At 42.1% G+C, this 25,936-nt stretch overlaps 1 protein-coding gene across 2 annotated transcripts in view; it reads right to left on the bottom strand.

Moving 5' to 3' along the window:
- LOC126412443 (myogenesis-regulating glycosidase-like) overlaps nt 1–17,658 on the bottom strand; it is a 144,654-nt gene extending 126,996 nt beyond the window's left edge. For both annotated transcript variants that reach the window (XM_050082047.1, XM_050082048.1), the window contains exon 1: nt 17,642–17,658. In XM_050082047.1, coding sequence (XP_049938004.1) covers nt 17,642–17,657 — 16 coding nt within the window. In that variant the 5' untranslated portion in view covers nt 17,658. The remainder of the gene's footprint in view (nt 1–17,641) is intronic.
- Between the last annotated feature and the right edge of the window lie 8,278 nt (nt 17,659–25,936).

Raw genomic sequence — 25,936 nt, 5'->3', positions numbered from 1 at the left:
GAGAGGTGAGTGCAGGTGGTCCAGTTAAGCTGCGGTCAGCCGGCGAGTGTGCAGAGCGTGCGACACACCATGTCCAGAGCCTTGCAGGCACTGATCTGCAATCCTGACTAGGCCGTAACGTCAGTATCTCGATTCGGGACAAACGCCGCCGACAGAATGAGGCGACAAGAGCAAAACCTTGTTGAAGATAAGAGTGGTTGTCAACTCTAATGGATTTTAACAGCGTGAAAGCGGGATCTACTGCGACCAGTATGTGGCCAGTCCAGTGACATGGAATGGGAATCTCTGAGAGGCCGCACAGTCTAGACCCTGTTCCCTCGCTGTCGGGTACATTTAGAGGCCGCCGGTCCACACATCCGCCTCTGTTCTGCGCGTCTCACAGCGCCACAGGCCGCTCGGAGCAGGAGTGAAGGTCGCCTCCGCGTTGGTACTCGCTGATGGCTGAGTGTGAGTACGTCGGAAACCACATGGAGCGACGCGTGTCACTTACCAAAAGGTAGCTGTCCAGCTTGGGGTGGAGGTGCTCTCGTGTGAGGACGAGATGCAGTGGGGCGCCTTGTAGTCCGCCGTTGCCTCTCGTGCTCCGGACGTACTTCAAGAGTTTCTGGCTGTCGCGAAACAAGGCGGCTTGGCTTCTCATACCTCAGATATCTCTCTCGTGGAAGTGTCAATATATCGAGTGTGCACGTGACCCATCCAGAAAAGTGCGTGAAGCATTACTTTTCTATCTGCCCATGCATCGCAGGTTAATGTTTCCCACAACAGTATTCCTGTACCTCCCTTCCCGCCTGAGATGTTGTATTTTCACACCACCACATCTCGTCACATTTGAGTAATGAAAGAGGCCAAGAGCCATTTATTTCTTAATGTATAATATTTAACTAGGCATTGTAATGAAGTATTTTGACGATTTACAAGGAGAAATGAATCCAGCGGCACTGACGCACCTAAGAAGCTATAGACTAATTTAGCGCACATGTAAAAACATCGATATTAAACACAGACTCTGAAGACATTTGAATATTACAAAAAAAAACAAGCGTGCAACCCATCGTCCACTGCCAGACGATATCACTCTCTTTTTATCTCCGGCATAATACGGACGCACCATTACATAGGCGTCATTATAAGATTTGTAATTTGTTTAAATCTATTGATAAATACTCTTATTTTGTTGCGTGTGAAGGTAGTAAGTGTGAAAAACAAAGAGTGGTTAATGAATGGACATTTATACGTGATTTATAAACTATTATGGACATAAGAAACCACTCATGCTCCGTCATTGTTATTGGCGTAAGTGTCAACATGTTATGTGTGTTTCAAATCCAAGCTCGTAATTACAGTGTCAGTTACTCTAAATTTGTGTTTGCTTTAGTTGTTGGACAACCTTAATCACTTACTTTCTATGTGCCAAGGTTTTTTCACAGTCAACCATGTCCGACGTGTCAATGTGTGGACAGAACAGACGAGGCCGACGTTAACATACTACTTTTATTTCCCACCCCCCACCCCCCACCCCCTTGTAATATTCTTCAAACTCTGTTGTAAACTGGCCCTTAGGTACATTTTCAGTGCGAGTGACGTCCGGGAATTTCTCAGCTAAATTCACTTTCTAAACGGGAAAGGGAGCCACGCAAGTATATGTTGGTTTCCCTTCCCAATATGATGCTTAATAATATTTCCTTACATCAGACGCCCCCTGCTCCTCTGCGTAACTCATCGTTTCCTGCAATAATGTTCGAGAACTCTCCTCTTACAGCAAGTGCTGCAGAAATCGATAGCACTAACTCTATCTCTGATTCAGATGCGGTCGACACAGTGGATAAACTACGTTCACGCTTGTACATCCATAGATATATTGATTTAAAGTGCATCAGAGGTTAATTACGTATGTCTACTGTATATTAGTGCAGCTATGGATGTAGATGTGAGATAAATGCATTTTAGTTCTGTTTGTAATCCACGCGGAACATTTACTTGCTGGGAAGCGATTAGACCCGCAGGGTGTAGATTTCAGTAAAACATTGCGATAGCTCCCTCTGGCTGGTGAGAGATTTGGTGATATTCCAAGACATTTCCTCTCTACAAATCAACATGGGTCCCAGAACAACATCTCGCTGTGTTCGTCCACGAAACCCAGAAGGCTGTAGAAACCGGTACCCAAATAGCTGCCGTGCTCCTTGACTCCCCTAAGACATTCCGTAAAGTTTCGCACTGCCGCTTAACGAACAAAATACGGGCGTACAAAATATCAGACCAAATGTGTGAATGGACTGAAGAGTTTCTAGCAAACAGAATGCAGCATGTTGTTCTCAACGGAGAAAAGTCTTCAGATGTAAAAGTAACTTCTGGCATACCCCAAGGGAGTGTTACAATTCCATTATGTTTCATAGAATTTATTAATGACATAATAAACAGCGTCGAAAGTGCCATGAATCTTTTCACGGATGATACTCTTCCACACAGAGAAATCGCAAAGCTAGAAAATTGTAGCGAAATGGAGGAAGATCTGCAGAGCATCGACGCTTGGTGGATGGACTGGCAATTGACTCTCAACATAAACAACTGTCACTTATCGCATATACGTAAGGAGAAAGATCCATTAATGTATGACCAGAGTTTAGCAATTACAGCTAGAAGCAAGTACAGCTAGGAGCACGCGTTCGAAGCGATTTAAAGAAGAACGGTTACATAAAAGCAACCGCAGGAAAGTCACATTCGAGACTGAGATTCAGTGGAAGAATTCTCAGGAAATGTAGTCCAATAACAAATAAGCACTCCGTCTTCAGACGACAAGTGGCCCATCGGTACCATCCGACAGCCGTATCATCCTCAGCTGAGGTTGCGGATAGGTGCGGCGTGTGGTCAGCACACCACTCTCCCGGTCGTTATGATGGTTTTCTTTGACCGGAGCCGCTACTATTCGGTGGAGTAGCTCTTCAATTGGCATCACGAGGCTGAGTGCACCCCGAAAAATGGCAACAGAGCATGGCGGTCCGGTTGGTCACCCATCCAAATGCCATCTACGCCCGACAGCGCTTAACTTCGGTGATCTGACGGGAACCGGTGTATCCACTGCTGCAAGACCGATGGCATCAACAAATAAGATAGCTTACAAAACCCTCGTTCGAGCTGTACTTGAATACTGCACAACGGTATGGAATCCTTGTCAAATAGGGTTGGTAGAGGAAACAGATAAGATCTGCATAAGAATAATGCGTTTCGTTACAGAATTATTTAAGGAATCTCGCAAGTATCATAGAGATGATAAACAATCTCCAGTGACAGATGCAGCCATAGAGGCGTTGTGCGTCACGACTGTGGTGTAACGTTGGAGATCCGAGAGTGTACGTTCCTAGAACAGTCAACAAAAGTATTGCTTCCTCCCACGCGTATCTCGCGAAAAGACCATGAAGTTAAAATTACAGAGATTCGACGCGACATGGATACTTATCGACAATAGTTCCTCCCAAGAACTATTTGCGGCTGGATCAGGAAAAGGGGCAGGTGACGATCGTACACAAAATACCCTCCGCCACACACCAGGTGGTGGCATGTGGAGTGTAGATATAGGCGTAGACATTCATTGCACCATCGGATTCCTCACACTCGTAGACTCCTCACGGATTTCTTTTATTTATTATTATTGGCAATAGTAATAGTAGTACTAATGAAAGTAAGAGTATTTTATAATTGAGAAGTAATTTACTTTATATGCAACAATACATTTGTTACTTTTGAATACATTATGGGAGATGCAGTGATGAATGTCTTACAAATATTTACTATTAAAAACAGTCTTGATCACGATTTATTTATCAAGGTGACCGGTTTCGAACATTACTGTGGTCATCTTCAGACCATTGAGTAGGAACCTCTTTCTGTTGTTCTCCAACAGAAGGGGGTTCCTACTCAATGGTCTGAAGATGACCATAGTAGTGGTCGAAACCGGTCACCTTGATAAATAAATCGTGATCAAGACTGTTTTTAATAGTAAATACATTTGTTGTTTTTGTTGTTGATGATGCTGCTGTTCTATTCGTATTTAGTTCAGTAGTTATTTATTATATTACACTGCATTAAGTAGTTCAAAATGGTTCAAATGGCTTTGAGCACTATGGAACTTAACATCTAAGGTCATCAGTCCCCTAGAACTTAGAACTACTTAAATCTGTCTAACCTAAGGATATCATACACATCCATGCCCGAGGCAGGATTCGAAGCTGCGACCGTAGCGGTCGCTCGGTTCCAGGCTGAAGCGCCTAGAACCGCTCGGCCACATCGGCCGGCTAATTAGTGATTACCACGTGTTGTTACCCTGATACTGCATACACGGTAGCACACTACGACGCAATATAGGAAAGTGATGGTCATTCTAGACAACACCCCGCAACAGAATACAATTACATATTCAAATTCATTACAGATGATAGTCGAAGTCGTTTCGTACGCACTTAGTTACTGAAACGTTTTACACTCAAACAACGCCTGCCCCGACGAATGTTACACGAGCTCTCCGCTAATATCAAAGTATGTAGTGGTCTCAGCAGGAACAGGCCCTTCATAGTTCGCATGCAGCTCCCACTGTTCCGCTGCTTAGGAAATGTGAATTGCCTTTAATTCAGTTGTTGTGAAAACCTAACGTCACTTCCTGGCGTAGCTCTGGACAACATTTTAAGGTTATTAAAATCGACGTGTATTCTCGTTGGCTGTTTCACCGTTGGACTTCAAGAGGCGCTGACTGCACTGCCGTCACCTACACACCCGGTTTTGCATTCGACTTCTGATCTTCAGATTCTTTACAGTCTGAACACATTGGACAATGGATCCGTTAAGTCTTTTGTGTGCGGTATTTTCTACGTGATATAAGCTCAACAGAAAAATATAAAAAGAAAGGAATCGAAAGCATGGATGTTTTCACAATGGAATTAAAAGTGTTAGAAAATGGTTAATAATTTTTTGGTTTCATATATGTGTTCTGCTGCTATCATTAGTGCAGGACCAATCATGAAAGTACAAGACTTTCTTACAAAGCATTACATCACATCAGATAGAGAGAAATAAATAAAATCAAATAAAAATCAAACAAATATAATTACATTTTATGGCTATACTACAATAATAATCGTCTAAGAATACAGCACATTCTGTTTCAGCTCTTTATTTGTCTTCTAGATTTATTGTATTGGTGTACTAAGGCCCTTTGCAGTAGAAAATGTTTAGAGCCATTAACGGCGGACATTAGTGAGTGAAAATAGAAAAAAGTTTGTCAACTTTTGACATTTCCATCTCCATTATGTGAAATTATCCGTAATGGAAAAGCTCCATATCTTAGATGTTTAAGATGATATATAACATGGACTTTCATTTCAGTTTCTTATAAACATAAACGCTTAAAGATTCATAATATTCTGTTTCATTTATTCATTTACCATCTTGCAGTGGTTTTAATGGCCCTGAAACGCCTTGTGCAACCCTGAATCGCATATATTGTGCTTTATCTAACTTCAGTGACGGACAAACGTTGGCCGAAGAACTCGAGACAAAAAGCCAACAGGCAATATTTCAACAAGATGCCGCGAAAGTCTCAACAGTTTTTTAAGTCTTTGTTGTTCTGAAGATGGTTCTCCGGTTTGAGTTGGCAGCATTTCTTCTTCTTCTCTTATTCTTATTGTTCTCCAGTCATCTCTTTTCCCTGTTGGTCTCTTCATTTCTTCACATGAGCTGGACCCCGGTTTCGGATCATATCTGAGCCCCCTGGAGTACTCGTATTTCAGTCTGCATCGTCTTCTTTCACTCTGCCCCGAATCATTCCTTCCATTACATTCCGTAGGGCTGATCTTTCTTCTTTCTTTTGTTTTACTCATTTTGGAGCACAATGAATCAGTAATTTCTTTCCGTGTTATTCCGTCCTTTGTGCCCAGTATTTCTTCATTCTCTCCGACCTTCTTCTTGTCTCCTCTTCCGAGATGGTGGATTTCGACTTTATTTTAAATTTTTCTAATAACCTTATTTTCCTGTCTTTATTAATCATCTGAGCTGTTCTGCCGAGTAATCATTTTACTGTAATTTTCAGTTTTCTTTAATAACGTTAGATGTAAATTATCAAGTTTTCCTGTGGCTAAGGATTGTATCAAGTTAAGTAAATCTTTGATTCATTCATGTAATTACGTTAACTAATATTTAATATGCTGTAGTTATGATTAGCCACCTCCCAGAATAATTAAAGAACCCACAGCTACGGCGGACGATTCTAGTTTCATAGCCGGCCGGAGTGGCAGAGCGGTTCTAGGCGCTACAGTCTGCAACCGTGCGACCGCATGCATGGATGTGTGTGATGTCCTTAGGTTAGTTAGGTTTAAGTAGTTCTAAGTTCTAGGGGACTGATGACCTCAGAAGTTAAGTCCCATAGTGCTCAGAACCATTTGAACCATTTTCTAGTTTCATAACATTCTATTAGAGTTCATTCTGAGAAGATGACCATAAAAAATAGTCTCCTTTTTAGCACAGTACCTCAGAGTTTCTCATTTTTTTTGTAGAGTTTCATTCTTGATGTATATTATTTTACGTATACCAGATCGATTGACTGATCCCTTTTTTCTGTACTGCTGGTGGCAGAGATCTTTTATTCGCCTACTTTTCTTAGACTTTCTTCGTCTGTGAGGTTTTCTGTCAACGGAGATCTTGTACAACCTTAGCCAGCACCACATTTCGATTCCCTCCAGACGGCTCCCGTCGTACGCATCAGCAGTCTCCGTTGCGAGCCGTCCATTCAGGTTTCTCGATGTAAGCAGCAGCTTTTTCTTCTAATAGACTGCCCTTGCTCTTTATACTGGCAAAACGTATTCCTTTGTGAGGTGATTTTCCTTCCTAAATAGTTGAAGGTATTTAGTTGTCTGAGTGTTACATCATTAACTGCGATATATTGCTGGCTGCGTACTATAACTTCGATCTTCTTCGTATTAATTTTTATTTTACAATTCTCTTTCAAGTTATTGTTCATTCTTTCTGCCTTTTTTTTAAATTCTCTTAGTTCCTTTCAGTGACAACTATACCGACATGAAATCTTACTATTTTGATTTCCAAACATTAATTTCCACCCCTTCCATTACACTTTATATTTTTCAATGCCTTTCTCAGCATGCAGGTTTAATGAATTTGGTGACAAGGTACATTCCTGACGTATTCCTTTTTTATCTAAACCTCTCTTATTTTCATTTTCCTGTATGATGTCTCTTTTGTTTTTATACAGTTCATATACCATTCGCTTGTGTTTGAAATTTAAGGTCAGTACATCCAAACAGGTCTTCGGCTAAATCTGCTTCAGTTCTTTTGATTATCCAGTTATTTGTTATTCTTGTCCTTGTTTTAGACTTGCGTGGCAACAGACTGAAGGAGCGATGTTCTCACATTTTAGAGTTTTATATTTCTTTGTTACTGGATTATGAAACGCTTTTTAAACGTATTCTCTAATTTCTCCAGTATTCTGTGATCGATTTAAAAATATAGACGCATATATCGCCATCAAATTCCTGTAATCATTTCTCCAGTCCCTTTATCGCATCGTGGTGCTTTGTAAATTTTAATTTCTTCTACAGCATTAATATAATCTTCCTTTGTTAAAGAGGACTGCAGCTGATCACTAGCTATGCTATTTTCATTTTCTATACCCTTTATCACTGGTGAATTTTTGTATAATTTTTCTGTGTATCGCTTACTTCTCACTCGCTCGCTCTCTCTCTCTCTCTCTCTCCCTCTCTCTCACTCACGTCTTTGCTTTCCAATATCAGTTTACATCTCTGTGCAATATACTGCTACTACGTGCATCGTTTCCTCTGAACTGTTTCGTAATTGGTTCGTAAGCTGTTTCCATGTTTCTTTCCTCCATCTTTTGTTTTCATTGCACTGTCCCTTGACCTTCTTGTCTGTTAACTTTATTTTTGCGTCTCTTACAATTTCTAAACCCTTTTCCGCTCTTTCAGTTTTTGAATTTCCTTTCTTCTTCCAGGCGTTCAAAGTACGTGTTTCGTAATCCGTAGGTCTTGTTTATGCTCGCCGTTTTCTATTTATCTTATTCCTTGATCCATGACTTTTAAAACAGACTCTTTAAAATGCATACATATCTTTGACCCTTGGATATTTCTCTAAACTTCTGTTGTATCAATATTTTATGATTTTTTTTTTTACTTTTCTCTTTATAGTTTTCTGACATTACATCAGCAACGTTTTTCAATGTTCTCCCTAAACCTTCTTAGTCTTAAGTTAGATTTTTAACAGTCCTTCATTGTGGTCACTCGCTACATCTGCCGCTGGGTAACGTTTGCATTTCCTGACTCGGGGTATGTGCCCCTTACCACAGGAAGTTTAATCTATATGGTATTATGCTTTATTTTTGTAACTACTAGACCCGTTACATTCTCTCCAATGCTTTTTTTACTCTATTGGTTGTAGTCGTCATCCATTTCTGACACCAAGACCATAATGACCGAATGTACACCCAGCTTTACTTCACCTACAGAAACGTTCCAACTTTCGAGAATAATAAGGTTACCGTTGGCCTCGGTCATTACTATCACTTTTCATATCTGATCATACACTGACGAGACAAAAGTCATGAATGCCTCCTAATATCGTGTCGGACCCCGTTTTCTTAGTCGTAATGCAGCAACTTGACGTGTCATGGATTCAACAAGTCGTTTGAAGTCCCCTTGAGAAATATTAAGCCATGCTGTCTCTATAACCGTCCATAACTGCGCAAGTGCTGCCGTTGCAGGATTCTGTGCACGAACTGACTTCTTAACCATGTCTCATAAATATGCTATGGTATTCATGTCAGGCCACACTATTGCGGAGCCACCACCAGCTTGCACAGTGCGTCGTTGACAACTTGGTTCTATGGCTTTGTGGGGTCACTCGAATCCATCTTTGCTACTTTGAAACACAACTCTTCCAATGATCAAGTGCTCGTAACTTTTAAGGTATGCGTTTTAGAGCACATGTTTGCTGGACATTTTTTTTTTATTGTGGTCCATACTACCACTTCCCAAAATATGGAAAGCAAAGAACTTGCAGTAGAAGAGACTTGCTTCACTGTATCGAAGACGAAAAATTGTTCGTAGCTCTTTAGATATGCGTTTTCGACCCTTTGTTTACTGAGACTTTTTTGCTTCTAGTATGGTGTACTTTCAACTGTATGCGTTTACGCCATTAATTATGATATACCTTGTATACATATTTCTATCCCATGACTTTTGTCACTTCTGTGTACACATGGTCCTTCATCTGCGTTACTAGTTACCGAAATGTACATCCGTATTATTACTGTGTTAACTGGTTCATTCTCTGTTCTCACCATAACTACTCCATCAGTGTGTTGCACATAGTTCTTGGTTTATATGGCAAGGATTTGACTTAGTACTTAACTCGTGCGCCAACTTCCCCTATATCTCCATAACTTCTCTTTTCTTTGCTCCGAAAGTACCATTTATCAGCCCATTTTATTTCACTTCTCTGGTATGTTTATGTCATGTTTAACCATCTCTTTTTTTTTTACATTCTGTGGTTTTCCGAAAATGTCGAGAGTTTTTACGTTCCAAGTTAGTATCTTAACATGCCTTATACATGCTCCCACATCAGCTGGAGATACACACTTCGGTCTGTTTTATCCCCGGATTGTTTATTTAAATAAGCCTTCATTACTGATACGAAAAGCGTAGTGACCGTAAGTAATTAACAATCTCGTCGCCTAACATCTGTAACCTTTTCAGAAAACAAGAGCGAGAGGCATCAAATTCATAAATGGAGCGCGTCAGGTCACGCCAGTCTAATGATTTAGAATACGTTGCCAGCTGTCAAACGGAAGATGATACGTGCGGGGAAAACAAGGGCAATTATCTGATAAAGTTCGTCTTAAATGTAAAAAATACTCATGAGAATCTCATCCATAACTACATGTCAGGTGATAGAAGTACGGTATCAGTCAGCGGAGATACCGTGAGTGTTATGTAAGATAACGTAATCAATTTACTCCCTAGACGAGCACGGATGGAAAATTACAATAAAACATCCAGTCAGCAAGGAACACACTGATAATTCCTTGTCTCAAACACCAGTCCTGTGTAAATGATATATTTCTTCATATATTTCATCTCCTTTTGATCTTTTAAATTAGGTCATTTTACGAACAATAACATCAAAAGTAACGTTAAACACTGAAATATTGTGTTGTTTCTGCATCGGGAGAGTAGCGTACTTCTATAATGATGAATAAGTACATTGTGCTATACATTTATTGAAGGTTTTTGGGGACGGGGGAGGGGGGGCAGAGCAATGAGGGAAAGTGCTAATAATAGGGCCAGGACACTTTTAAATATGAAGCATGGAAATAAGTCGTTGGAAAAAATGGCTCTGCTTTGTGCGAATTCAAAGGTGGCCGAATTAAGAGTTATGGTTGCTGCACGGTTAGTGTTCAACTGTAAGTACAGCGCACCGCTCCAGCTGGATGAGGAAGGCAGTGCCGTCCTGCTGCTAACCTCAGGTGTTACGCCAGAGTCCCGAGTAAAGCCGCAGACTCATCTGCAATGTACTGTGGACTCGTCCATAATACACTTCCGGTGGTTACTCGTCGCCAGTGGTGGAAAGCTGCTCTGGGAATGCTCGTTCACAGAGGCAGGGAACAGACTGACTGAATTATTCCTTAGCTTCCCATTATTATGTCTCGGCGTCATACTGTCCCACGCTCACTGCTATGTTACACAATGTGCTTGTTCGTAGATGAAGAAATACAAGTATCACGGTTGCCCATTCTTCTGGATAGCAACCAAGCCAGGCTAACAATTGATACCAATAATGATTTCAATACCATATTTACACAGATTAGAAGAAAATAGGGTGACTGTAAGGACTTATGCACCAAATGGTCAATAAAAATAATAAAAACTAATATAATTCAACTGCGCCGGCCTACAGGACACCTAGACATCTTCGAGAAGAAATGTGACAATTTTGTGTTTGAAAGTCATCCACACTAGCATGACAAAGCAAATGTTAGGCTGCTGTTTCACTACGAGATTATTTTCTTCAGTTGCGAAATGGAAGCAGTCTGAGGAACAGAAAGTATAAGAGACGCAAACAAAACCTCTGTAAAAAACAAATTGAAGAAAGCATTGAAACTCAAGAAAAATTTTTCAGCAGACAGAACAAGTGGCATAGTATTTTAAAACATAGAAAAGCCATATGATTGTGCACACCTACAATTCCCTCGCATTCCGGTTCTTTTTTTTTCTGAGTTGTGAATGAAGGATCGTCTGCGAACATCATTCATCACCCTAATTTTCTGTAACCGAATGCAGAATTGCAAATACAAGCTGTGAGGTGATCATTGGAGCTTTCAAATGGTTCAAATGGCTCTGAGCACTGTGGGACTTAACATCTGGGGTCATCAGTTCCCTAGAACTTAGAACTACTTAAACCTAACTAACCTAAGGATATGACTCACACCCATGCCCAAGGCAGGATTCGAACCTGCCCCATAGCTGTCGCGCGGTTCCAGACGGAAGCGCCTAGAACCGCTAGGCCACACTGGCCGGGGCATTGCAGCTTTGCAGGCAAGACAAACGATCCGTGTAGAAATAATCACACTATTTCGTATCATTCCTTCGTGAAGATATAACTTTGTTCAACCGAACATTGACATTATGCCAATCAGCACATTCTTAAAGCTCTCTAGAGACTTCCTTTATTTCAACAATAACCGTGATGTTACACTATGTCATCAAAAGTATCCGGACACCCCCAAAACTTACGTTTTTCATATCAGGTGCATTGTGCTGCCACCTACTGCCATGTACTCCATATCAACGACCTCAGTAGTCATTAGACATCGTGAGAGAGCAGAATGGGGTCAGGTGCTTGGGTGTCACTTGTGTCATACGTCTGTACGCGAGATTTCCACACTCCTAAACATCAATAGGTCCGCTGTTTCCGATGTGATAGTAAAGTGGAAACGTGAAGGGCAGGTACATCACAAAAGCGTACAGGCCGACCTCGTCTGTTGACTGACAGAGACCGCTGACATTGAAGAGGATCGTAATGTGTGATAGGCAGACATCTATCCAGACCATCAAACAGGAATTTAAAACTGCATCAGGATTCACTGCAAGTACTATGACAGTTAGGCGGGAGGTGAGAAAACTTGGATTTCATGGTCAAGCGGCTGCTCATAAGCCACACATCACGCCGGTTAATGCCAAACAACATCTCGCTAGGTGTAAGGAGCGTAAACTCTGGACGATTGAACAGTGGAAAAACGTTATGTGGGGTGACGAATCAAGTACGAAATGTGACGATCCGATGGCAGGGTGTAGGTATGGCGAATGTCCGGTGAATGTCATCTGCCAGCATCTCTAGTGCCAACAGAAAAATTCGGAAGGCGGTGGTGTTATGGCGTGGTCTTGTTTTTCATGGAGGGCGCTTGTACACCTTGTTGTTTCTCGTGGCACGACAACAGCACAGGCCTACATTGATGTTTTAAGCACCTTCTTGCTTCCCACTGTTGAAGAGCAATTCGGGGATGGCGATCGCTTCTTTCAACACTATCGAGCACCTGTTCATAACGCACGGCCTGTGGCAGAATGGTTACACGACAATAACATCCCTGTAATGGGCTGGCCTGCACAGAGTCCTGACCTGAATCCTATAGAATACCTTTGGGATGTTTTGGAACACCGACTTTTTGCCAAGACTGACCGACCGACATCGATATAGTCTCCTCGGTGCAGCACTCCGTGAAGAATGGGCTGCCATTCCCCAAGGAACCTTCCAGCACCTGATAGAACGTATCTGCGAGAGTGGAAGCTGTCATCAAGGCTAAGGGTGGGCCAACAGCATATTGAATTCCAGTATTACCGATGGAGGGCGCCACGAACTTGTAAGTCATTTTCAGCCATGTGTCTGTATACTTCTGATCACATAGTGTATGAATGTCCACAGCATCCGCGCTGTCTATGACCCAAGTAACGCGAAGTGGCAAGTAATGAATACCACTCAGTACAATGAAAGTCCTAAACCAGTCGAGTGTTTCTTAAAGAGCACAAAAAAGTCCAAGTTTTCCCGCATGCCACTGACATAAATATGCAGGCTTCCGCAGTCAGCGTCAGTTGCGTTAAATTCGTACCGAGTGTACTGCCACGCCATCTTATAAAATACATAAAATAACAAAATAAACCTACGTTTCAGGTAAGTTGCAACGGTCTTCCTCAGGAAAAAGACTGCCCTAAGGAAGGTTTCTGCAACTCGGCCGAAACTTCGGTTTGTTTTAATATTTTATAAGACGACCCAGCTGTATATACCAAGAAGGATTTTAATGAGATGAATCGGTGCTCTATGATGTGAAAACTTCCCTCGATAGATCCTAATTTTATGTAGATAACGCCAAAGATGTTCGAACACATCAGGTGAGTGGAGTAAAACTGAGTCCCCGTCAGAAATCACGTGATTTACCAAACGGCAACCCTTCCAACCTCCATCTTTTTAGTGGAAGGCAAAATATTTGCGATGGCGAGCTCTTCTGATTAGCAAAGACTAAAATTCGACTTCTAGAACGGTACACTAGTGTGAGACTGTGCCGCCTTATACTTTTTGTGGCATGTTCTCCATGTAGTGGTATTTGGGAATCATTGTACTCGGCACTGTACCTAGAAATGTGACCATTTCTGGCGATCCACCTTCTGGGGAATTTTAGCTTTGGATTATGTCACGTGACGCCTATAATGTATAGGGTCGCCTTCAAGGTGGCAGAATATACTTCTTGTAGGCAGAGGAACCTCTTCTAATAATGCTGGAAATTCGTTTTAGAGAAGTGGGGAGATCTGGAAACACCCCCCAGGCTGTGGCTAAGCCATGTCTCCGCAGGTCACACAGTTTTAATCTGCCAGGAAGTTTCAACTCCATAAATGATCACCAAACCAGATGCAGTGGTTGCTTGTTCCGGAATAAAAAGAATAAAGTTAAGATCTCAGCCATTACGTTTTACCTATAAGTCAAGCTATAAAGTAAACTACTAGATGATATCAAAAATATAAACGAACTCTGTTAATACACGTTTTAAAGTGTACTTACTAAGGAATAGTTTTCACTTCGATAAAGATTTCGACCAATAAAAATTATTTCAAATAAATATCAAGTTCTCCAGTAACAAAGTAGCCAACAAGAAAGGAGTATATCCATAAGCAACACAACGCATGTCTAGTTTGAATTTTCCACCATGAAGTCTAAAATCAATGTATATGGTAGGAGGAGTCTTACTATTCGTTTCTGCTGTGTGAATCGGATTTATCTGTTCGTTTAGCCTTACCGCATGTAATTAGCGGAAAACAGCGTATGTCTATCTGTATCATGAATTTCTTCTGTGTGTCCTGTTTCTTCCCGTTATTCTTATCTGATGTACCTCGGATATAAATAATGCGTATGTGTATGTGCAATGACAACATCCATACAGCGAATTTTGTCTACAGATAAATGAATAAATAAATAAATTATAGCGATGGAAAATTATGGGGGCAATACACAAATATCTTTAGACTCCATCATTAAAATCGCCCATCCACAGTACAGTCAGCTACAGCACGCTGAGTACATCTGCATTTAAATTTACACCTACGTCCATACTCTGCAAAACATTGTGAAGTATGAGACAGGGAATACTTCTGGGTGAATCGGTCAAGCAGGCTTCTTCCCGCTCCACTGACATATGGAGCGCGAGAACAATGATTGCTTAAACACCTCTTTGCGCTCTGTCATTAATCTAACATTGTTTTATCGATCCCTACTGGAATGATACGTACGGGATTGTATTATATTCTAGGATTCCTCACTTAAAGTTCGTAGCTGAAACGTTCTGAGCAGACTTTCAAGGGTCAGTTTCCTTCTTTCTCCAAGTGTTTGCCAATTCAGTTTTTAAAACATCTCTGTGATGCTGTCCCATGGTCAAGCTATTCGTGCCGCCCAACTTTATACACGTTCAATATCACCTGCTAGTGCTATCTGGTACGGGTTCCCCACACACTTGATCAGAATTCTAGAGTGAGTCACAGAATGATTTATGAGCAATCCCCTTTGCAGACTGATTGAATTTTATTTCCGTTCTATCAATCAAGTCCGCCACGTACTCTACCCTCGGCTGAGCCTATTTGATAGTGCCAGTTCGTATTCCTACAAACTGTTACACCCCTATACTTTTATGACTTGATCGATTCCCATCGCGACACTCATGTAGGATACTACGAATTTTTAGTTTCGTGAAGCGTACTGTTTTACATTTCTCAACATTTAAAGCAGTTGTCAATATTTGCATTACTTTAAAATCTGATCAAAATGTAACTGAATAGACGTGCAGCTTTCTTCAGGGCCGAGAAAGGTGGCGCAGTGGTTAGCGCACTGGACTCGCATTTGGGAAGACAAAGGTTCAAGTCGAGTCATACCATCCTAATTTAGGTTTTCCGTTATTTCCCTAAATCGATTGAGGCAAATGTCGGGATGGTTCTTTTGAATGGACTGGGCCGACTTCCTCCCCATACTTTCCTAATCCGATGGGACCGATGACCTCGCTGTTTGGTCCCTTCCCCCAAAACCAACCAACCAACCTTCCTTTAGACAGTACTTCATCACGGATAATGGCATCGTCCGCGAAAAGTCTGAGGCTACTATTTATATTGTTGTAAAGTCATTAGTATACAATAAGAACAGCAACAGTCCCAATACACTTTCTTGTGGTAAACCTAAAGTTACTTCCGCATACTTCCAAAGCTGTTTCACAGAGGAAGACTGCACTGTAGTTCCTTTTCTAGATTGTCGCACAGATGACAAAATGGTAGATATCGAAATAGATGGCGGAGGGATAGAAATACAATTAAAATCGCTCAAAAGAAGAAAGGGCGCTGGACCTGATGGCATACCAGTTCGATTTTCACAGAGTACGGGAAGAAACGTGCCCCCTTCCTGCAGCGGTGTACCGTAAGAAGCGTTCCAAAAGATTGGAAAAGGGCACAGGCCATCCCCGTTTTCAAGAAGGAACGTCGAACAGATGTGCAGAACTATAGACCTATATCTCTAACGTCGATCAGTTGTAGAACACGTATTATGTTCGAGTATAGTGACTTTTCTGGAGGCTAGAAATCAACTCTGTAGGAATCAGCATGGGATTCGAAAAAGACGATCGTCTGAAACCCAGCTCGCGCTATTCGTCCACGAGACTCAGAGGGCCATAGACACTGGTTCCCAGGTAGATGCCGTGTTTCTTGACTTCCGCATGGCATTTGATACAGTTCCCCACAGTCTTTTAATGAACAAAGTAAGAGCATATGGACTATCAGACCAATTGTGTGATTGAATTGAAGAGTTCCTAGATAACAGAACGCAGCATGTCATTCTCTATGTCTTCCGAAGTAAGAGAGATTTCAGGTGTGCCGCAGGGGAGTGTCGTAGGACCGTTGCTATTCACAATATACATAAATGACCTTGTGGATAACATCGGAAGTTCACTGAGGCTTTTTTGCAGATGATGCTGTAGTATATCGAGAGGTTGTAACAATGGAAAATTACACTGAAATGCATGAGGATCTGCAACGAATTGACGCATGGTGCAGGGAATGGCAACTGAGTCTCAATGTAGACAAGTGTAATGTGCTGCGAATACATACAAAGAAAGATCCTTTATTATTTAGCTACAATATAGCAGGTCAGCAACTGGAAGCAGTTAATTCCATAAACTATCTGGGAGTGGGCATTAGGAGTGATTTAAAATTTAATGATCGTATAAAGTTGATCGTAGGTAAAGCAGATGCCAGACTGAGATTCATTGGAAGAATCCTAAGGAAATGCAATCCGAAAACAAAGGAAGTAGATTACAGTACACTTGTTCGCCCACTGCTTGAATACTGCTCACCGGTGTGGTATCCGTACCAGATAGGGTTGATAGAAGAGACAGAGAAGACCCAACGGAGAGCAGCGCACTTCGTTACAGGATCATTTAGTAATCGCGAAAGCGTTACGGAGACGACAGATCAGTGGAATACTCTGCAAGAGAGACGCTCAGTAGCTCGGTACGGGTTTTGTTGAAGTTTCGAGAACATACCTTCACCGAGAAGGCAAGCAGTATATTGCTTCCTCCTACGTACATCTTGCGAAGAGACCATGGGGATAAAATCAGAGAGATTAGAGGCCACACAGAGGCATACCGACAATCTTTCTTTCCACGAACAATACGAGACTGGAATGGAAGGGAGAAACGATAGAGCTACTTAAGGTACCCTCCGCCACACGCCGTCAGGTGGCTTGCGAAGTATGGATGTAAATGCAGATGTAGACTCTTCATCCAAGATAACATTTTCTTCCTCCCTACCAACAAATATTCAATCCAGTCATAATCATTGGCCTTAAACAGCTTTTAAGATCATACTGTAAAAGTACACGGCAAGAAGGGTAGTGTCTGAAGACGACATGGGTAACGGATGTGATTTGATCATCTTTTAAGTAAATTACTTTGTGACAGTGACACGAATGGAGAGAGCAATCTTATCTCGAAGGAGCTGATAGTGGCGTAGCGAGCGTTTCGCTCGACTAGAAGGCTGCGGTCGGTACTCACCTGCTGGCTCCATCATGGCGGCCACCGCACAGTAGCTCCCGCAGCGCTCACCGTCCGCCTTTATACCGAGCGACAGACGCGCGCTGGCGCTGGCGGTGACGCGACAACACGAGCCTGGCTGCGCCGTGGCGACGCTCGCTGCTTCAACACAGCGGCCGTGAGCATGTTGTTGTAACAAACTGAGACATGGGGGCGATCCGGAATGTAACCTCCTTCAGGCTGCAATTTTAGTACTGCAGCACTGTGGGCAAATTCACTGAGGTCACAAAAGTCATTGGATACCTCCTAATGTCGTGTCGGACCTCCTTCTGCCTGGCGTAGTGTAGCAACTCGACGTGGCATGGACTCAACAAGTCGCTGGAAGTACCCCGGCAGAAACATTGAGCCATACTGCCCACATAGCCGTCCATAATTGCGAAAGTGACGCCAGTGTAACATTCCGTGCACAGATTGATCTCTCGGTTACGTCTCATAAATGTTAGATGAGACACATGTCGGGCGATCTAGTGGGCCAAATCATTCGTTCGAACTGTCCGGAATGTTCTTCAAACCAGTCGCGAACAATTGCGGCCTGATGACTTGGTGCATGGTTATCCATAAAGATTCCGTCATTGATCGGAAACTCATGTCCATGAATGGCTGCAAATGGTCTCCAGGTAGCCGAACATAACCTTTTCCAGTGAATGGTCAGCTCATTTGGACCAGAGGACCCAGCCCATTCCATGTAAACACAGACCACACCACTCTCCACACTACAATGGAGCCACAACCAGCTTGCACGGTGCCTTGTTGACAACTAGGCTCCGTAGTGCCACACTCGAACCCTACCATCAGCTCTTACCAACTGAAACCATGACTCAGTTAAATAATAATGAGCGTAGGGTATTGGTGACCGGGAGACCCCTCGCGGGGCGGTTCGACCGCCGCTTCACAAGTTCTTTAACGCCACTACGGCGACTTGCGAGTGAATGAGGATGAAATGATGATGAAAGACACACAACACCCAGTCATCTCGAGGCAGAGAAAATCCCTAACCCCGCCGGGAATCGAACCCGGGACCCCGTGCGCGAGAACGCTACCGCAAGACTGGCGTATCACCCGGCGTAATGGTATGGGACACGTCTCGGTCACCTCTTGTTCACATTGACGGCACTTTGAACAGTGGACGTTACATTTCAGATGTGTTACGACCCGTGGCTCTACCCTTCATTCGATCCCTGCGAAACCCTACATTTCAGCAGGATAATGCACGACCGTATGTTTCAGGTCCTGTACGGGCCTTTCTGGATACAGAAAATGTTCGACTGCTGCCCTGGCCAGCACATTCTCTAGATCTCTCACCAACTGAAAACGTCAGGTCAATGGGCACAATACACCAGTCACTACTCTTGATGAACTGCGGTATCGTATTGAAGCTGCATAGGCAGCTGTACCTGTACACGCCATCCAAGCTATGACTCAATGCCCAGGCGTATCAAGGCCGTTATTACGGCCAGAGGTGGTTGTTCTGGATACTGATTTATTAGGATCTATGCACCCAAATTGCGTGAAAATGTAATCACTTGTCAGTCCTAGTATAATGTATTTGTCCAATGAATACCCGTTTATCATCTGCATTTCTTCTTGGTGTAGCAATTTTAATGGCCAATAGTGTATGACGACAGTACAACAGTACTGACAGTGTACTGAATGACACAATGTGACCACACCGTGTGATGACCACCATCTAGTCTGTTTGGCTGAAACGAACAGAAAAGCTTCATCCAGAGTATTGGTGTGACGTTGGAGCACTGCAGTCGGTGTGGATATGTCTGTGCCGACAGCTCGACACAGTCTTCTGTGGATAGGACTGGTGACATGCAGGCCACTGCATCGGCTCCATTCACTGGAACCCATCAACGTCGCAGTGGGCACGTGAATGCTGACACTGGTGCTCTGAGTGGCAAAATACAATGGTTCTGGACAAGTTCCACTTCAACTTGTCGTATAGTGACGGCGGCATCAGCGTTCGACGCCACCATGGTGAATTGGGCGACGTGTATCGTTGAGCACCATAGCAGGCAAACGTCAAGTGTGATGGTCACATGCAATCTCGTCTCCTATGTCTCGAGGGCAATCTGGCTACCGCTACGCCAGGGAGATTTTACAGCCCAAGCCACTGTCCCTCTGGCACGATGTTCCACGTGCCATATTTCAACAGAACAACGCCTGGCCGCATGTGGCGAGGAATGTGCAAGCCTTCTTCGAAGAACGACAGGTATCAGTCAGCAGCTTGTTCATTCAGATCCTCTGCAGCAGCAGCATATTCAGGCACTCCATACTCCAACGTCTAGTGGCTCTGGCTGCAGCAAGTAGTGGCATTAATCCATACTGAATTTCCACTGTCACTGTGCATATGCAGGTCTGTGATGATAATCATTTGTCCGTAATCGGTGGAATAAATTTCGTCGTGATTACATCTTTCAGCTTGGTGTTTCATTTTTTTCAAACAGTGGTGTACAATGAATATACAAATGAATAGTTAAAAATCGACATCTGCTTATCCAGTATAATTAATGAATTAGCAATACATAGTTATTGAACATGACTGTTACTTTAAATACTATTCCGCTAAATATCGAAGTATAGGAAATAAAATCAACTGCTGCTTTTATGCTCATGTTGTTTGTCTTCATCAACAGATGGCTGCACTGGTAAAATGTTCAAAGATCGGTAGGTATACTGTAGTATAAGACACAACAGAGCCTCAAATTAATTATTTGCCACATCTATGATGCCTGTCACATTTCACTCTTTTCTTTTCAAGTCCGCAACACTGCATCACTAAGGCAAAACAGTACAATGTTTGCGTCAAACTGCTGTCGAAAACATGATTCCAAACTCTATATAAATTATCCCAAAGATTAAACGCACGTGGCGTGCTAAACAGGCAGGTAAACTTCTAATGTTACATGAAAACAAATATAAAATATACTCTTCATAAGTAGTTAAAAACCAACGTTTGCTTATGCAGTGTGGTATGAGACTGAGTGTAAAACATGTCTTCCATAAAAAGTTAAGAACCAAACTTTGCTTATACAATTAAACTAACAAATTAGTAATATGTAGTTGTCAAAGATGAGTCTTGCTTTAATACTATTCTGCAAATCTTCAAAAACGCACAATAAATAAGTTATTGTAATCGAGCATTTTAAGAAATCTGTGTGAAATAAATATGCCAAGTAGCGGCAAAGATTAATTTATTTACATGAAACAGGCCTAGGAGATACTATCTTAAATAATTTTTGTTTCTAAAACAAAAACTGTAGTAATTATTATTACTCTCTTAAAGTTTGGAGAGGAAGGTATTACCTACCGTAATGTAACAGACGGTGTACATTTTTTTTAGATGATAAAATAGGTCACCAAAAACATGGCTGTATTCCGACTCTATATTCTTCTGTCATGACGTTGTGTTTGTATATTAATATTTTCCAGCAATCAGCCAAGATCATTGATCTAGCATTATGGCGCTTAAGTGACATTTCATCTGCGGTCTCGTATTGCAGTATGTGCCCTTTCAGATCAGCAACCTGTATGTTCTAAATGTCGAAGTCTGATGTTTCTTCCGGCGACCGCAGAAATTCTAATTTGTGACACCGCAACTCAAAACTGTAATAAGTACTCGTATAATCATGTCATTTTATCAGCAAGCCAACCTTTACTATGGCTTTAAGCTTGTCATCACCAACATTGTTCGATCTGAGTGACATGCTTGGTTTAAGACACAACAGAGGATCAAATTAATTAGTATTCCACGTCCATGATACTTGTCAAATGCCACCATGTTCTTTCCAAGTTTAAAATGACAGTAAAAATACGTCTACAATAAATCCAAATTCCAATTTTTACGCAAAGTATCTCAGCATTATTTTCTACATATTCACACATTCGTCAAATTAGCGCCTAAGACATGATTGTTAAGTCTAAAGTAAGTGCTCCAATATTATTTCCATGGCTAAGTGGTTACAAGTAACATGATAAACTAACAGTTAAAAGTAGGAATTAGGCCTAAGGGAAAGATGTCGTAAAACGAACATGATCAAGGTTATAACTGCAAAAAAAGAAGTTAGCTAAAGTATTAAGCTAAGCAAATAAGCACGTAAACAAGAAGACAGTCTGACTCACTGGAAGAAATTAATTAATTAGGCCTACTCTTGGTGTAAATCACAATACATTCCCATTAAATTTAAATTTAAATTAATTAAAGTTGTTCTCAAGTATCATTTCAGGAGGAACATAGATAATATATGATGTTATACCACACGCTAGAAAAATGTAATCGATTATACTGATTGGCAGTTATTGCTCTTATTACGTATTACTCAGGTCTACTAGAGATTATGTGTAACAGCAACTTTCGACGAAGTTTGTAGTATTTACCAACCGGAACTACGGTCCCAAAGCTCTTTAAACTTTTATAGACTTTATTTTCTATAAACATCTATTAAATAACATCGAAACCTAGTAGAAATATGTGATGGGATAACGTTCACTCACACACACAACATAGCCAAAAGACAAATAAACTGACTAAACACAATGTTAGGGAGGAAGGAAGAAGGAAATTTGACATTTTTATTGTGATGTAGCACGTAAACTACATTTTTTTTTCGTAATATGATAGGGATCCGCTCCCAGACTCCCACAGTCATCAAGAGAAAGCTGGTCAGGATGTGGTGATAAGGCCCTAATCACTCTCGAAAGCGCCAAAAAAAATATTGTTGTCAATAAAACATTTATTGAGCAGTAACGCAGGATTGTTTCCAAAGTGCCTCACCATGGCTGCGTCAGTGGAACAGTGCCTCATCACAGAAGGAAAGCCGATGTGCACTCGACTCGCAGCAATATGGACTGCTCAGCAAAGCACTGGGCAGCTACTGCAATGTCACAGGCAGCTGTTGACTGCTGAATACAGCGGCCTCGAGCTCTGCGTATCGATCTGGAAAGTGCTCTCATGAACATCGAGGATTTGCACTCCGGAGTCTCAACACAGCTTCACCTGAAGCATTCACTGGCTCACAGCGGCCGCCTCTCAGCCCCATTTTGGAGACAGGAGCAAGCAGCATAGGATCGGAGTGAGCAGCAGAGGCGTCCATCCGCTCGAAGACAGATGTTGGAGAGTGTCCAGCTCACAAAGGTCAAGCCTCCAGCAGATCTGTAGGATGATGGTGAGCTCTGTGCCCCATCAGTGTGGCCTCAGAAGTTGGCGGTGGAACTGGCAGCAGCAGCGTCCTTCCAGCCAGACTTATGGTTCCATAGATGATCAGAGACACCTAGGAGTGCTGAGGATCAACCTCCATAGCCTCATCTCTCACTGGATAGCTGGTACTGGCACAACTGCTGAGACTACGCACAGGGCCTGTAGATCAGCACACATCAACACTACGCTTATTGAAAGGGTGGGGTATTTATGTTCACGATTCCTGTGTGCTCTATGAGGATGGGGATGGCTATGACATCATGTGTCCCGGTTTTCTGTCACTGCCAACTCTCTTAGTGACTTCAGACTTCCGCAACTTCTCATTTCAGAAAGCCTTTCCTGCTGGCTCGACACCTCAATACTTGAAGCTGAATAGTAGCTGGCCTTTCTTACTAAATTCTGCTTTACCACTAGTATGACGGTATCTTTCGACTTCCATGATGTTATAAAGCTTCTCTTGCAGAATTGGGCGCTCGGTGTTCCCCCATGTTGCGACGGCTTCCGTATTTACCGCAACTCGCTCAGCATTTCCTCCTAACTGGCAGTCTCCTGTTCGTTGACTCAGGCGGTGATTTACATGGTTTTCAACGGTTGATACATCAAACCGATAATTCAGGTCTCTGAAGAAGCCTTTTCTTACACACTAACATAATTATTCATTTACTTATAGATTCATCTATGAGATTACACGTAATTCCCTTACTGTGTCTGAGCTTTATTTACAAATCAATCAACTGATATTTGGTGCACAGGTAAATCTGAGAGGTGCACTGACTTTCGTTTAAAACAGAAGTAGATTACACAACTCTCACGCAGAACCACTACAGTACTGGCAGATGTCACGCTTGTAGTCGTGATACTATGATGTTGTCTATCGCGGCATTCCCGTATGTCCGAGAACATTTGTTTGGCTGTATTTCTCCCTTTTCGCATTACTACTAGTTCGTCTAGTGAGCATGAAATATGTTGATTCAAGGTATTATTTAGGAAGGGTATGTTTTGGGTCGGCAGTATCTCTATTGGCTTTTCGAGTCAGTATAACATTCATTGTTTCCACTAAAGTGTGGTTACACCAGTGATCGTAGCTGGTAGACGAAACGTCGCACCTGCTAAGACACAAGTCGTATCCTTTATTGTTATTCCGCTATCCCGTAATTCCACCTGTTGGTTGACTGTGTTCGTAACAGTTTACTATGACTGCTTCTGGTGAAAAAAATCCACTGGAAATGTGGATACGATGTTAACACTTCCCTTTGACGCTCACTTGCTTGTGCCTTTTCCAGAAACAACTGGACCTCGCCAGTCTGTATCATCCTATTTGGGCAAATCGTAAGACTTTCCCTCTGGTATCTCTGTAGGACTCCCAACGACATTAGAGCTAGCCACCTCTTTCCTCTGAAACTATTAATACATCTTTGGTTCACACCTGTACCCATTTCCGTATGTGACTTAAGAGAAGGAACCTTTATCACTATCTCCCCCTGCGAGATTACCCGGATGAAACTATACAACACCCATATACAAAAACAAGATTGTATCGGTTCTAGATAATGAAAAATTAAAAAAAACTTTAAAACGTATTGTAAATAGAACAAAATAAAACTGGATGACTTTCTTATTATCTACACAAGGACAAACTAAGTGCAATATAGGCAAAGGGCGTAAGGCACTTTAAACCTACTCTGGCCATCAGTCTGTTTCTTCTTTGTTTCACGAGGCTTCTTATTCTGTACTGCAGATGCTGCTGGTATCTGTGGTAATGCATCGATAGCTTCCTTAAAAAGTTTAATAAGTCCCACGTGAATAATAGAAGTCTTCGTAGCCATCTGTATTTTAATATTGACAGTTGACTACTTGGTTGGTCCATGGTGTTTCTTTTTTTGCCTTTTGGTGTATATGGGTTCATTACTAATACCCATTGGCCAGTCCTGTATTACGCTAACTTCCCTAAGCGTTTTCCAATCTGCTCTTGTCGTCATAAGGCATTTGTATTTGCGTGTTTTACTCGTTATAAAATGTCTTGTAATCTCTTATCAAACTTCTTCACTGATTGGACGTCGGGCCCGAGCTACGGCTTAATCACTTTCTCCCATATATTATCTCGTAAAGCGAGAGACGATTAGCCGTAGGGACTTTAGAACTGTACGCAGCAGTTACAAAATTTAAATATACGTCCTCATTTTCAAAATTATTGCTAACTTAATAGCTCAACATCTTCGAAATTCTTCCATGGGCTCGAGGGTGGAAAGGGCTTCTTCGCAGCTCGCGAATTCGGAGCAATCGCCACAACTGCTTCATAAGATCGGACGTGAAATCGGTACCCTGGTCTGTGATTAACGTGTTCAGAATACCAAATGTGGGCAACCAATTATTTACTAACGCTTGAGCAAGTGAACTCGCTTTTTGGTGAGGAATTAAAACCACTAGTATATAAGGCGAGAAATGGCCAATTATAGTCAATATACATTTATTTCCTGCTGTTGTTTTATTAAATGAGCATAAAATGTCTCATTAAGTATTTCGAAAGGTTTTGATGCTTCCGGTAGACGTTGTAACAGAATCGGAGGGTGGCTAAGATCATCTCGTTGCGTATAAAGCACGCAGTTTCTGACGTATTGCTCAACGTCTCGTATTCTATTCCCCCATCAAAATTTTTCGGCAATTCCTCCATCAGTTGCTCTTCACCCACCATGGTCCGACAACTTACAGTCACGTGCTTGTGCCAAGACTTCGTTTCAGAAAGCTGCACGTACCACCACTCGTAATCCTCACTTTGTTGTTCTGCGCGGCAAGACGTCGTGCGTCACGAGGTGATGTTGCGACTTGAATCGTTCACAGTCGCCATAGCAGTCTGAGCCTTTCGCTATACAGCAACGCTCCAGCCCAGTGTTTCCAGAACTAAAATTTTTCTGCTACAACTTTTGGCGCTCGCATGCCATTTTCCTGGCTTATATATTAACTCAGAGTGCCCACTTGTTAATCTACTGGAAGGATCCTTCAATCCTTATGACAATCTGAGAGCAGCGTGATCCGCCGCTACCTTAAACTTTTGA

This window comes from Schistocerca serialis, chromosome 7 (genome assembly GCF_023864345.2).
Source record: "Schistocerca serialis cubense isolate TAMUIC-IGC-003099 chromosome 7, iqSchSeri2.2, whole genome shotgun sequence".
Classification (NCBI taxonomy): domain Eukaryota; kingdom Metazoa; phylum Arthropoda; class Insecta; order Orthoptera; family Acrididae; genus Schistocerca; species Schistocerca serialis.
Note: the sequence above shows the minus strand (reverse complement) of the source record. Positions and strands in the feature narration are given on the sequence as shown.